At 39.6% G+C, this 14,599-nt stretch overlaps 2 protein-coding genes across 2 annotated transcripts; both read right to left on the bottom strand.

Annotated features, from left to right (window-relative positions):
• Nucleotides 1–3,516: 3,516 nt before the first annotated feature.
• Nucleotides 3,517–14,598, bottom strand: LOC139936516 (large ribosomal subunit protein uL30m-like). The gene is made up of 3 exons (XM_071931347.1): nt 14,437–14,598; nt 5,605–5,817; nt 3,517–4,080 (listed from the first exon to the last, which is right to left on the bottom strand). Exons 1-3 carry the CDS (start codon nt 14,485–14,487, stop codon nt 3,823–3,825), a joined length of 522 nt encoding a protein of 173 aa, XP_071787448.1. The 5' UTR covers nt 14,488–14,598; the 3' UTR covers nt 3,517–3,822.
• Nucleotides 9,555–13,181, bottom strand: LOC139936374 (uncharacterized). The gene is made up of 3 exons (XM_071931183.1): nt 12,821–13,181; nt 12,450–12,460; nt 9,555–12,269 (listed from the first exon to the last, which is right to left on the bottom strand). Exons 1-3 carry the CDS (start codon nt 13,179–13,181, stop codon nt 9,555–9,557), a joined length of 3,087 nt encoding a protein of 1,028 aa, XP_071787284.1.
• Nucleotide 14,599: the final 1 nt, after the last annotated feature.

Genomic DNA, 14,599 nt, shown 5'->3' with positions numbered 1-14,599 from the left:
CCCAAAAGGTAGGCTGATTCTTTAAATACAATGGCTGACCTACATAAACTATGGGTTTGATTAGCCCTATATAGGACTCTTCCTCTGTAGTTCAATACGTAAGTGTAAGACCACCAGGGCTAGGGTTTAATAGACTTTCGATGTTACTTTTAACAAAACATTTGGCTATTTCATAACAATCTTACTGATTTCCTCCAAAATACAAAAATATCTTTAAAAAAAAAAAATGAAGGCTTCACCAAATATGGCCCTTAAAGCCATTGGACCCTTTCGGTTCAGACAAAAATAACAAAGTTCACAGATTTACAAATAACTTACAGGGTTTACAGAAGGCAATGGTGAAAGACTTCTCTTGAAATATTATTCTATGAAATGCTTTACTTTTTGAGAAAACAGCAAAACAATATAAATTCTCGTTAACGAGAATTACGGATTTATTTCAAACACATAACATGACACGGCGAAACGCGCGGAAACAAGGGTGGGTTTTTCCGTTGTTTTCTCCCGACTCCGATGACCGATTGAGCCTAAATTTTCACAGGTTTGTTATTTGATATAGAAGTTGTGGTACACAAAGTGTGGGCCTTGGACAACACTGTTTACCGAAAGGGTCCAATGGCTTTAATGGGAAAGTATACCATTGGTTTTTTGAACCGTTTGTTTGTTTGAATCCTGTAGTAAGATTCCAATTTTTGGGGATACAAAGTTATATATCATTTCCATACCACATTACTTTGAAGTGAAATGGTTCTCAAAATGCTTTAAAGGGACACACCGGTCGAATTGGGCTGTTTGGGCTACAAAATAGACTAAGATATGACTTCAACGGTCTTCCAGGAATGAAGAAGAACAGTCCTTAAAAAAAATCATCAAATTTAGCCGTTTTTGAGCATTTTAAGACAAAAACGCAGGTCGCGTGATTGTTCTAACCAAAAAGTGGTACAAACAATCACGTGACCTTCCGGGCTAGTTTTACTTTCAGCCGTCTAAAAGTAACTTACTTAACCAAATTTAAATCTTTTTTTTACAAAATTATTTACGAATAATTGACGAAAAAGATCATGTATTCAAATTATCGCTACAAAATGTAAATAATGGTGAAAAATCTAACGTAAGATTCACATTCAAAGAGTCCGTGTAACGGAAGCTTGTTATATGGCCGCTCTTTTTTTTTTTTTTTCATTTTTCGCTAAATACGTGACATTTTGATGACTTTTTTTACAGCAACCATCTATAAAAACATTATTTATGATTCTACACCCCTAAATTGCGTAAATGGTGAGCCGGTGTGTCCCTTTAAACTTCTTACCAAGTAAGTTTTTATCACCATTCATTTGAACAGTGATTACCAAACACAAACCTTCCCTTTGACTCAGGGTTCAAGGCTCATTTACTTTCCACAGTAAAAAACACACCCAAAAAACACAAGACACTATTAAAATAGATTTGTACAAAGAATAGTTTTCAGTATAGATGTCAAGAACTAGATGAAAACAATTAATATAACAGTGCATAGGGAACCATTTTAGAAGCAGAGCTTGTAGGCAATTCTCCCTTAAGACATTAGACTTGTGGACATGTCGTTAAACCAGCCCCAACCGCTGAGATAGTGCTCTCGCGAGATCACTGCTCTCGCGCGAACTGATGGCTTGTCCACAAGTCTATAAAGACATGCAATAAACTCAATAAACTCCACACCATATTTAAAGATACAAAATACAAAAAACATCTTTTTTCACACTGGTTACTTCTTTTTTTTCAAACAGTTCCTTTAATCTGGTTTCTTTATTGATGAAAAGCTTCTTACAGTACCTGAATTTGGGTTAAACATTGGTTTATTTAGGGAGCATCTTAAAACGATAGAAATGTTCTAATTTTAGCGGGCAAGTATGAAAGTGTGCGAACACGCCTCTCACATTGCTAAAGTGTATATTTTACATAGAGTTATATACAGGGTGTCTCAAAAAAAAGGTAATCCTACTTTAAAGGGTTTTTATGGCCAGACTATTATGTTTACCAGCAGAAAGTATGGCATCATCTTAAAGCTGAAACCTTGTGCTTTCCAATGATACATTTGGTTACATTCCAGGGTCATGCATCAGAGAGCACCATTGTCTTGAAAATGTGGTGCAAAAATGCAGTTGGTTCACTTTTAAACCCTTGTCATTCTGGCCTTCAGACAGAGTGTAAACCTCAGGTTGTCACAATGGTTCAGCTAACGGCAGAACAGAGAACATTTGTGGTCAAGAAATGGTATGCAACCAGAACTTTTTGCAGGCTACACAGGATGAATTTGGAGAAGCATTCCCAGATCGAGAACCACCAGCAAAGAAACAATCTGGGCCAATGTGAGAAAGTATGAAGCACATCAGGAACCAACCTCAATCGCAACAAAGGAAGTTCAAGAAGGCCAAGGACAGCGAGATCTCAGGAAAACATCGCTATCCTACGACAGCAACTGATTGACCACCCACGGGAGACAAGTGCAAGACGGAATGGTGTTGGACTGAGCCACACCACTTTTAATCGGATCACTCATCTGGACCTTCACTTCCATCTGTTCCACATCTTCACATCCGTCATGAACTTCTGTTTCCTGATCTTGCAAGAAGACATACTTTCCGTGAGTGGCTTCTTGAGCGGTGTGAGAGAGATCCCAGCAAACTTCTCTGGTTTCATACCTTTTCTTGGCCACTCTGCTGTTATTAGCTGAACCGTTTGTGACAACCCGAGGTTTACACTCTGTCTGAAGGCCAAAATGGCATGGGTTCAAAAGTGAACCAACTGCATTTTTGCACCACATTTTCAAGACAATGGTGCTGGCTGATGCGTGACCCTTGAATGTAACCAAATGTATCATTGGAAAGCACAAGTTTTCAGCTTTAAGATGATGCCATTCATGAGAAGGGTGGGGCAACCGGGGGGGGGCATTTGAACCTCATTTGAACTTCATTTGGCAAGCGAAGTAGAACAAGGGCATCGAAACTACAATTCTACATTCTGTCACACAAAAATCATTATTTTTCCTTAAAGCACTCCTTTTTCATTTTTCATTTGAAATAGTATGGAGGTTGTTAGTTGGGGAGTCAACAAGCACCTCCCCCCCAACCCACAACTCCCTAAAAGGAAAGTTTACTACATAAGTACATACCCTCGAAACACCCCCGGGCAAATAATTTGTACCAAAGATTGCAAAGAATGATCATTTGATGTCACTAGACATCACTTCAGTGAGGAGTGTTATGATTGATGTGCTTTCATCTTTAGTTGGTTATAAATGGAAGGTATTTACAGGGAAAACGAAAAACAGGTAAACAAAGTTGTATAACCAAAATGTATCTAGACTGTACAGTAGTTTGGATTGGCGACATTTGATTTTGCGGCGTGTCATGGTTGAGCGATCTAGTTCACCCGACCGAAGCTCTGGTGTTGTTAGCAGCAGAGTGTGGGTCCGATACACAGGCCTGTATGCTTTGTTTTTGAAAGGGCAAGGGCACCAAGGCATTTTTTCCTTGGTAAAGGGCAACCTATGAGAAAATTGTAAATTTATACGGGAGCATTTCAAGGGCACCAAGGCAATGACTAGGGGGCATGGAGGCAATCGCCTTCGTTGCCTCCATGAAGTATCAGGCCTAATTGAAGTATCAGGCCTGGATACCAGCTAAGGACACTTGTGCACTTGAGCACGGGTAGAAACAAATAATATCCTTTCATCTCTGTGGCAAATTTAAAACATCTTGAAATAGTAGTAAGGAATTCCGCTTCGCCTGACCCTCCACATAACCATTTAAAAAAAAAGAAAACTTGAATTGTGGGAGATCATCATCTTAAACTCTCCTCCTCAGTCAAATTGTCTTTGCTTGATTCACTAGTCTCTTTTCCAGCCGGTATTTCGTGTCCAATGTTATCAAGTTTCCTATTCACAATGAACTCTCCATTCCATTTGAGGAGGGTGGAACTGTAGTCTCCGTTTGGCAGACCGTATTTGAGGCTAAGCGGTTTGACGCGTATCAGGTGTCGCACTTTACGGAGGAGAATGTTGACACTTTCTATGTTTTTGTGGACAACAGGAAAGTCATTCTGCCAATTTGGAAAGGAGAATAAAAACTTGATTAATTAAATTGAATGAAGTAGAAACATCATTAATCAAATCATATGTAATTAAGTATGGATTGAGCTTTGGTTTGTTATTGGTTATTTTTATTATTATTGGTTTATTAAAAAACACTCAACTTGGCAGCCAGAGGCTGAATTGCGTTAAAAATTACAGATATTATATATTGTCAGTCTCCATTTGCCAACATTTTATGAACACCATCAAAGAAATGTAGATTTGCAGTGCAAAAACATTTCATTTAATTTCGTTTTTTGTTCAGGCTGTGAAGCAAAAGACTCAGAAAACGAACTATTAAATCACTTCACTAGACAAAGGAGTTAAGACAAGAAAGTTTCAGGTTAAGTTGTGGGAGGAACACTCCAGAGAATTATTTAAGGGAAAACCCACGCAGCCAGAAGGACTCAGAAAACCCAATCCACACATGTTGTACCCAGACATGATTTGAACCAGGGTTCTAGAGGTGGAGGGCGAGGAAAAATAGCAGCTTTAATATGAAATTGGTGTCCTGATGTCTGCACCCCTTTAATCAAGGCATTCCATTCCAAGGAAAAAAAATATCAAAACAGTTTCAAAAGAAAGACTCTTGATACTTGGGTAATTTAACACCAGAAAGTTTGATCTCCTCTGATAAAATTGACACGATTGTGTTAACATTCCTTTACTTTCGTCAAATGTTTTCAGCGTTATCTATTTCACTGCAATGATCACCATATATGACTGAGCAATGCAAAAGACATTCTGAACTTTGCAGAGTATTTGATGTGGCTGTTTGACCTAATGTGCGGCAAAAATTCTTAAATTTCCTCTTCTCCTACATGTACGTCATTCCACACGAATATGTTTGGACTTGGATAAGACTGGTATAAAAAACCTGTGGTAAGCAATGGATATACTGCAAACATGCCAAACTCTGGGATCTCAAAACTGTACCCAAAATATAAATTTTGTTTAAAAACCTATACTTTTGAGAAAAAAACATGCATAAAAAAGTTTAACTCTACATAAACAATGTCATGCTACATAAACAATAGTGTTGCAGCCACTAATATATGCTGATTTTACAACACTAGGCTAAGCTTGGGCTATATCGATTTGTTTTATTCACGATATATCGCCGACAATATATCGCAATATTCGATATAATCGCGATTAATTAAATTTGACATCATCAGAAGAGACAGCCATAGCATAAGAGAGGTGTTCTTATGACCTATTCTTCTCGTTTTACTCCAAACACATGGGGTGCAAGATGTCTAAGCTTGCAAATACATCGCGATATTTAATCGATATTGAGATATATTGAGATTATCGCGATATATCGCGATATATTGATATTTCGATTAAAACCAAATCTATCCGATATCGAAATCGTTTCCAAATTAATATCGGGATATTCGATAATATCGTGATATCGCCCAAGCTTACACTAGGCCACATGGCTAGAGTAGAGAAAACGCCAGAGGCGTAAGGAAAGATAAATAATTTACCCTCTGTAGCATTAGTTGCTGGATGATTTTCCTCTCCCAATAAGGTCTCCTCTTTAAAGAGCGAGTTCTCCATACTACATGGAGCATGTGGGGTCTATCCTCATCTTTCTCAAGTGCTCCTTCTGAAGATGGTGGTCTGGGTGTCAAAGATGAGCACTGCCTCGTTGGGTTTGGGCTTCCTGGGATGCCAAAACACGACCCTGGTCTTAGAAACTGTAATAAAACAAGTCAAGTAGTTCATTTTTGCATTTTTCTTATTTAAAGGGGCACATCCTTGCATTCAGATGGCGGTTCAGGCTATTTGTTTGTTATGGAATGATAATGGCTCAACATTTTAGAATATTTTAGAAAAGTAGAATATAATGGTTCATAAAAATAAAATAATATATTGGGCAAAAAAAAAAAAAACTACTTTAGCGTCTCGCCCGCATCCTTTTTTGGGGTCGCATCATTTTTTTTAACTCTTTTTTTTCCCCCGATTTTTGTAAACACAAAAATGAGTGGTTTGTGTTTCATTTCATTCTATTTAGCAAACTTCGGTTGGTTGTATTTCCAGAGGCAAAGTTTTTAACACATGACTTATGTTTGTTTGCTTGTTTAGAATAAAATAATGGTTGCGTTCGATTAGCTTCCCCTGGTCAACCCCGCGGTGCTCATTCGGGTGAGCCCCTGACAAGAGCTAATCAAATGATCACTCACCCTTTTGTGGTGACGTCATGCACCTCAGGCCAGCCCCAAGTGACCACAAGCAAGGAAGGGTACTTGGGGCTGACCGGGGTGAGCCCCTGGAAAGATGTCAAACTTTGATCAAAGCTATCCGAACTGACCGGGGGCAGATTGGGTCGACCCAGGAAGCTAATCGAACCCATCCCATCAATGATCAAGGTAGTTGCAATAACGTAACCCTCCTCCTGATGGCGTAGCCGGAGGGTTAAGAAGCTTGCTCGAATTGTAAAGGGCCAATGGGTCAAACACTTTAATCCTCAATGTCTAATGAATAACACTCAAAACACCATTGAAAAAATATTTTGAAAAAAAGTACACAAAATTACCAGAGGCTGCAGCGAAACAGTCACAAATGTCGCATCGCCATTTTGTGACTTCCAGATATGCTCAAAGCTTTATTTGTTGGTCACCAAGCGCAGGTACCAGCCAATTGAATTGACAACCTGCCGAGCCGCAGCTTAGTTGGACTAAACCATTCTGTAAAAGAGGTGTTATAAGGCAGTGCGGCAGTGCGTGTGCGCTGTCCGCTTACTATGCCCGCCGTTCACTCATATAGCGCGCACTGACTTGTAACACCTCTTTTACAGAATTGTTTAGTCCAACTCGCCACCGGCTCGGCGGTTCGTCAATCCAATTGGTTGGTCTTCCTCCATGGTATCTGCGGTTCAGCGCTTGGTGACCAAAAAATAAAGCGTAAATCATGTCGGGAAGTCACAAAATGGCGATGCGACAGGTTCAAAATAGAACCTGGGAAATTTGTGACTGTTTCGCTCCAGGATCTGGTAAAATGTTTTCCTTTTTTCCAAAATATTTAAAATAAAATAGATCTTTCATCAGCGCAGCGCGATCGACCAATCGCGTAGATTGAGCGATCGCGCCCAGCATTTATAAATAATCAACAAACCAAAAAATTGTGATTGGACTTGAGTCTTGACATAGACTAGAGAACAAATACTTTAAAAACATGAGGTTAAACCTTTCAAACTTAACTTAAACTTAACTTAAATGCATTTATAAAGCGCTTTAACACTGTTTCAAAGCGCTGTACAGTCAAGAAAAAACATTAAATTAATAAAATGCGGGATAAAAAAACATGAGCAAAAATAGCAATATGTTTTGTTTTTTTTAAATACACATAAAAAAAAAAAAAAAAAGTAGCAATATAGTAAAAACCTTGCATTACAAACATTAACTAAGGGCACAACTATAGAATGCAGGTACACTTCGAAGCTTCCACTGCGCCTCCGTGGAGACGGAGTCGCGGTGGGTGACGTTCATACGTACACAGTACACTGGATTTGAGGTCGCGCTCTGTTGCTTAACTATAAATATTTGGCAACCTAGGGGGCACTCTGAAAGATGCACAACAGCGCCCTCATTAGGCTCGAAAATACACAACTGCGCTGTGATGTCAATTTATTTTATACGATAACTCACAAGACCATTAGATGATTATTTAAATAATTATGGGAACTCCGTACAAATAATTAATAACTATTAATATTGCCGTACTACATATTACCCCAAAAGAGGATTATTTCCAAAAGGGAAAAAATTAAAGGCCGAATCCTAATACATTAGAGGATTATTTAAAAAAGGGAAAGAAAGCCCGAATTCGGTACAATAATTAATATTGCCCTAATACACTTGACCCCAATAGAGGATTATTTAAAAAAGGGAAAGAAAGCCCGAATTCCGTACAATAATTAATATTGCCCTCATACATTTGACCTTATTAGAGGGTTTAAACAAAAGGGAAATGGAAAGCCCGAATTCCGTACAATTATTAACATTGCCCTAATACACTTGACCCCATTAGAGGGTTATTTAAAAAAGGGAAAGAAAGCCCGAATTCCGTACAATTATTAACATTGCCCTAATACACTTGACCCCATTAGAGGGTTATTTAAAAAAGGGAAAGAAAGCCCGAATTCCGTACAATTATTAACATTGCCCTAATGCACTTGACCCCAATAGAGGATTATTTAAAAAAGGGAAAGAAAGCCCGAATTCCGTACAATTATTAATATTGCCCTCATACACTTGACCCCATTAGAGGATTGTTTAAAAAAGGGAAAGAAAGCCTGACCGCGCCTCCACCTTCCCCTTCTTCACGATTGCATCATATGCTCGTCTTCCTAAAGACGCCCTCTATCGGCCATTGTCCACACCGCGTCTCCGCGCCTCCACCTTCCCCTTCTTCACGATTGCATCATATGCTCGTCTTCCTAAAGACGCCCTCTATCGGCCATTGTCCACACCGCGTCTCCGCGCCTCCACCTTCCCCGTCTTCACGATTGCATCAAATGCCCGTCTTCCTAAAAACGCCCTCTATCGGCCATTACCAACACCGCGACTCCGCGCCTCCACCTTCCCCGTCTTCACGATTGCATCATATGCTCGTCTTCCTAAAGACGCCCTCTATCGGCCATTGTCAACACCGCGACTCCGCGCCTCCACGCTTCCAGCTTCCCCGTCTTCACGATTGCATCAAATGCACGTCTTCCTAAAACGCCCTCTATTGGCTGCTTCACCTACCTCACCACTCACGTCACACTTTGACTCCCTACGACCCTAACATTTTATCTGCTGTATTCATCAATCGCACTCAATACAATCAAGTAGTAAAGAGCTATTTTCTTCCTCCATGCTACGACCAAGTTACTTAAAACGTACGTGACCGCGACTCCGCCTCCGCGGAGGCGCAGATAGAGCTCCGAGTGTACCTGTATTCTATAGTTAGGTATGTGACAAAAAAATTCAAATTCAACATTTTGGCTTTGTTTTAATACCATTGGAAAGAGCTCACAGTAAGCATTACAATGATATAAATTGTTTGGTCATGGGTCAATTATTAAAAAAGTTATGAATATTTTAAGATTTAATTGACGGGCTTAATTTTGTATTGTTTTATAATAGAAAAACAAAGAAAACGTGTGACCTTTTTGGGACTTTTCGGAGAGTTCTGAACCAAAAATTGTCATAACTTTTGTAATATCCCACAGATTTTAATAAAACTTTCAGTAAAGAAAGCCTTACTAACACAGAACACTTTGCAACTCTTTTTACTTACTATAAAAGATGGGTTCCTTAATTTTAGTTACCGACATTAAAAAAAGGGATAATTTTCTTAACGAACAAAAACAAAAAACACAAAGTCATGCGACTTGAGGATTTTGTTTTGAACAACATTTTACCCACTTACAATTGAGTAACATGTATCTTTAAGAAAGTATCAAGTCTTCACAGATGAAGTCAACTGCCAGTGTGTATTTCGAAAGGTCAAAGTCTTCTGCATCATCATCATACAGCTGATCCTCCTTCCAGTACCCGATCCGGTAAGTTCCCCCATTTCTCTTCAACAATTTTTCTACCTTCCCGAAGTACACGGTTTTCTCCTGAGTGTCTTCATCATACCAAATGTGTGAAAGTTTGTGACCGACAATCTTCCCACCAATGATGTCCTTAACGGTTTGAAGTCTGTCTTCTCCCAAATCCCCAAATTCATTTTGTTTGCTCAAATCCAGTGACCCTGTGTCACAGGATCTGAGTAACCGATCCAGCTTCTGCCTGTCTTTTGTTTTCTGTTTCTGGAGTTTGTTAGCCAGCCGTTTGCAAATCTCTGCTTGGATTTCTCTACTTTTCTTCCGTCTCTCTTGTCTGTGCTTTCTTCCTAATGTTATTGCCACCTCAATCAGCTTTGCTCTCTTTTCTTCTTCCAGATTGTCGAGAAAATCAACCACTTTATTTTTCTGCGCCCGGATCCTTGACGACAAGTAACACATCGTTGCATTTGGGGCACGTTCTTTAGAGGCACTAAACATCCCCATTATTTCCTCGGCATCTATGTTGTGACATCTTGCAGACTCAGTTTCTGTTCTTAATTTGTCGGTCAAGTCGGTGCCGAAATACCGCTCGTACTGTTTTTCTAGTACGCTAACACTTGCAGAGAGACAGGCCCCCATCATTGTCTCAAATAATGGATCATCTGCTGGCTTCTGTTGGAGTTTGCCGAGAGTTTCATCAGTAGACTTGAGTTCATTGCCGAAGAAATCTGTTGTAGTGGACAGCGTGTCAAGTGGGGTGAGGGAAAACTTCTTCATAAGAGCAACAACTTCCTTGACAATGGTGATGCCATCGATGTGACTAATTGGAGACTCACTGGATGTGTAGAACGTGGCCATCCATGGTCCTGAGAGTAATTTTCCGATCAGCCCCAGAATTTGAATTTCAACTTGGGAACAAGGATTCAAGAAATCTTGCCTTATCCCCCCCAGAAGACCACCGCAAGTAACAGTTCCTTCTTCAAACATCTTCAGGAAAAAATCACGATGTGAATGAAGTTTGCCACAGATGTGAAACATTATGCGGAGGCGGTTACCTCTATATCTTGGAATGAGTCCTCTTGGAAGTCCGGCATTATCCAAGTAGGTTTTAAAACCTTTTGGGTCCCCGCGACCGTCTTTATAACGTAGTTTGTTGACTGCAAGAACAAGTTGGTGACTCAAGGACTCAGTCCCCCATAACTTTTTACCAACATCAGCAGGTTCCATAATTTTTAGCGTTGATCTTGTCTTACTGGCGATGGTATCTAAGGGATGGAGGTGACAGTTGAGCTCGTTGAGGGATTTTCTCCAGGACAGTTCAAGTCGTTGTATGGTAGCATGGTTCACTGCAGCTCTGTCAGACATTGTATTTGATATGTTATTTAGTATTTTTTTCCGATTTTCTGAGAAGTTAGTTGAGTAGAACTGGCAGTAAACATCGTTGATGCGTTGAATACTTGCTTCGATGTGTAGTGCGTAATCCTCTGATGTACCACCAGCCAATTGGTCAATATCAAGTATGTGGCAGGTTGTCTGGGTAGTGATATGAACACTATTGACGTGGACACCTTCTTGAGTCGTCGCATCAAAACCAAGAGTGATATTTTGATTTTGAAGAAGAATTTCAGCAGCTTGAAAGTCAGAAATGACTCCCAACTCCCTGGTCATCATCTCTACAGTGTTTCGGTGTGGAACTTTGTCAAGAATAACTCCAGACCGTCTCGCAAACTGTTGAATCAGAGTTGGTACGTTTTTTGTTGGAACATGATTAACTACTGCATCATACACCAACATCCTCATTTCTGGGGAATACACTTTGCCTTCCTTCTGTAATTTACTTTCCCCAAGCTGCAATGACTCGACTGTCTCTTGTAAACAAAGGTTTTCATTCTCCAAGGCTATTATAGTTGAAGTTTTCACATTGACTTCATCCTGCAGTTTCTGGAATTCGACATCATCAGTAGCTTCAGAGGAGCATCTCTTCTTGTTCACATTTTGAAGTCGTTTGTTGTTTCGCCTTGAATTTTTTAGTTTTTTCTTTGTTTCAGCCAGCTCCTTTGCCAACACCGTCTTTGAAAACTGTACTCTGAGGCGTTTTATTTTGTTGTCCTTCTTTTTTAGTGAAAGGTCTTTGCGTGTTATTACCTGGTTTAGATATTTTACTTTATGCAGACTTTGGTAGTTGATTTCACGTCGCAATTTTGCTATCTTATTTTTGTACTTAAGCTTCATGGTACTCCTTGTCTGGGAAAGATACTCCAATCTTTTTTTCAGCTTCAATTTCCTGGGAGTAAGAAGCCCTTGACGTGGAGAGGAGCGATTAGACGAAGATGATCTTGGTGTCTTTGGCAGCTGGGGATCAATAGGCTGTTCTGAAGTTCCACGCTGGGGGCGGGGCTCAAGCTGTGCTGAAGTTCCAGGTTTGGGGTCAAGCTGTTGTGAAGTTCCAGGCTGGGGGTCAAGCTGTTGTGATGTTCCAGGCTGGGGCTCAAGCTGTTGTGATGTTCCAGGCTGGGGGTCAAGCTGTTGTGATGTTCCAGGCTGGGGGTCAAGCTGTTGTGATGTTCCAGGCTGGGGGTCAAGCTGTTGTGAAGTTCCAGGCTGGGGCTCAAGCTGTTGTGATGTTCCAGGCTGGGGGTCAAGCTGTTGTGATGTTCCAGGCTGGGGGTCAAGCTGTTGTGAAGTTCCAGGCTGGGGGTCAAGCTGTTGTGAAGTTCCAGGCTGGGGGTCAAGCTGTTGTGAAGTTCCAGGCTGGGGCTCAAGCTGTTGTGATGTTCCAGGCTGAGGCTGAACCTCCTTTGGACCTGAAATTTGAATAATTTACAAACCTTTGTTACTACAATGTATAATAAAATGATATTTGGGTTGAAAGTTTGAAGATTTAAGTTTGGGCTTGACAATTGAAAAGATTCAATAATAAACTCACCACAGTGCAAGTCAGAAAACATGTGATGTCAATATTATTATAATATACAGATAATCACCACAAAGGAAAACTCAGTAGGGCAAAGAGAACAAATAATAAAAAATCACTTGTGTGTGCATTGTCACAATTTAATTTTGTTTTGTTAATTTCCATGATAGGCCTATGTATAAAACATTTAAGATTCTCAATGATTTTATTATTTCACGTACTTCGCAAAACAAGTAAGAAAGACACTTACTGTCAAAATGTTCTAGCTTGGAGGTCTCTGGCTCAGGATCTTCATTGACAGGATTGAACAATTGGTTGCAAAGGGATGCGTATTTCTCCATTTCAGAATCACGCCTTAAATTCTTGAACTTCTTTGCTTGGGTCAGAAGAGATTGAAGCTGGCTGAGATTAATGACACATGATGGAAGTTTTTTCATCACTGCCATTATAGTCTTTGTCCTAGAGCTGTCATTTATGATGTACTGAAGAAGTACATGGCCATTCTTGAAATTCTTCAGTTCTTCAGGGAAGATGCTAAAATTATCTGTCAAGTATTGGCGTATCTTGCCAACCTTTGCTGGCAATGCCAGTTTCCTTTTCTTTGGTGGCATTATTGTCGCCTATCACAAACCCTATAAACAAAATAAAAAGAAGAATGTAAAAATGACAAATTATATAAATTTATAAGGAATGGCATTTACACAAGAGTCAATACTTTATATTAAAAAAAAAAAAAAAAAAAAAAACACTAATTAAAATTAAAAACAATCTATAAAAAAAACGCGAAATGACCTTAAAACCACACAACATGAAGGTTAAGAAATACACCGTCGAAAAACAAGGCAGCCTGTGTTTGTAAACATTGCCACTGACCAATCACATTGCCGAGATTGGGTCACGTGACGTCAGGATCGCTTATGTAATTTTTCTCTACTGAAAAACCACCCTTACAAATCCATAATCATCGGTGTCTGTGAGTCATAATTTACACTTTTTTTTTCGTAAAGTCAATGGGAAACATCCCCAAGTCTCATTTAAGAATGATTTTAGAGCCTAAAAGTAGTTTAAAAGGAAGTGACAGTATTTTACATAAAGCATCCGGCAGTATGAAATCCGGCCATTTTAAAAAATTTCGCCACTGACGCAACATTTTGCGGCCGGTAAAAAGTAAAGTGGGGGTTATCAGAATCACTTCAAATTCACAGTAAGTATAGACGAACATATGAACAAACAATGAGTATAGGTTTTAAAACAAACAAAGCTTACCTTCGGAGAACGAATCGATGACTTTGATGACCAAAAACTTTCACGGATTTTTTTTTTCACTTTTACAACTCGGATCGAAAAAATCCGAAGACTCTGATAGACAGGAACATGTGTACTACGTCATCAACACATGTGCAGTAAGTATGCTCTTCAAATGCGACTACTACCCTCAAACTGATGACGCGACTTACTGCGCGGCCGGTCAATGAACGATCAGTTCGGGGGTGCACGGAGCTACGCACGGGATCCCCGGATTGTCACGTACCTACAGTATAGTTACTCCTAACTAAGCTTGGCAAACTCTTAGCCAAACTATGGGGGAAAAGTTTCCGTATGGCGCCACCACTTTTTCATTCGAAATAAAATAATATAGTATCTAATTTACCTGATTGATATATCCCTTTTTGTAAAAATGAGTGAAAAAGTGGTGGCGCCATACGGAAAGTTATCCTAGAACTCCATGTGGATAAACATTCATACATATTCGTCCTAACATTAGCTGGTTGGCGCGCCTAAACTTACTTTAATCATGACAATAGGGCAATCAAAAGCAACTAAACAAAACAAATCACGACATAGACTTATTATGGCCTGGCTTACCTGAACAATTTTGTGAAACCGTAACGATAATTCTCTGATGTTAGCTGCCATTTTGTTTTTTGCCTTTTGACACAAAATTAATTGAGGGCGCTGTGCATTTTTAATGGAAAAAATTAAAATGTAATCAATGCCACCGAACAGACAGAGAGGGCGTGTTCTGTTA

This window comes from Asterias amurensis, chromosome 4 (genome assembly GCF_032118995.1).
Source record: "Asterias amurensis chromosome 4, ASM3211899v1".
Taxonomy (NCBI): Eukaryota; Metazoa; Echinodermata; class Asteroidea; order Forcipulatida; family Asteriidae; genus Asterias; species Asterias amurensis.
The sequence above is the reverse complement of the archived record's forward strand: the minus strand, read 5'-3'. Positions and strand labels throughout refer to the sequence as shown.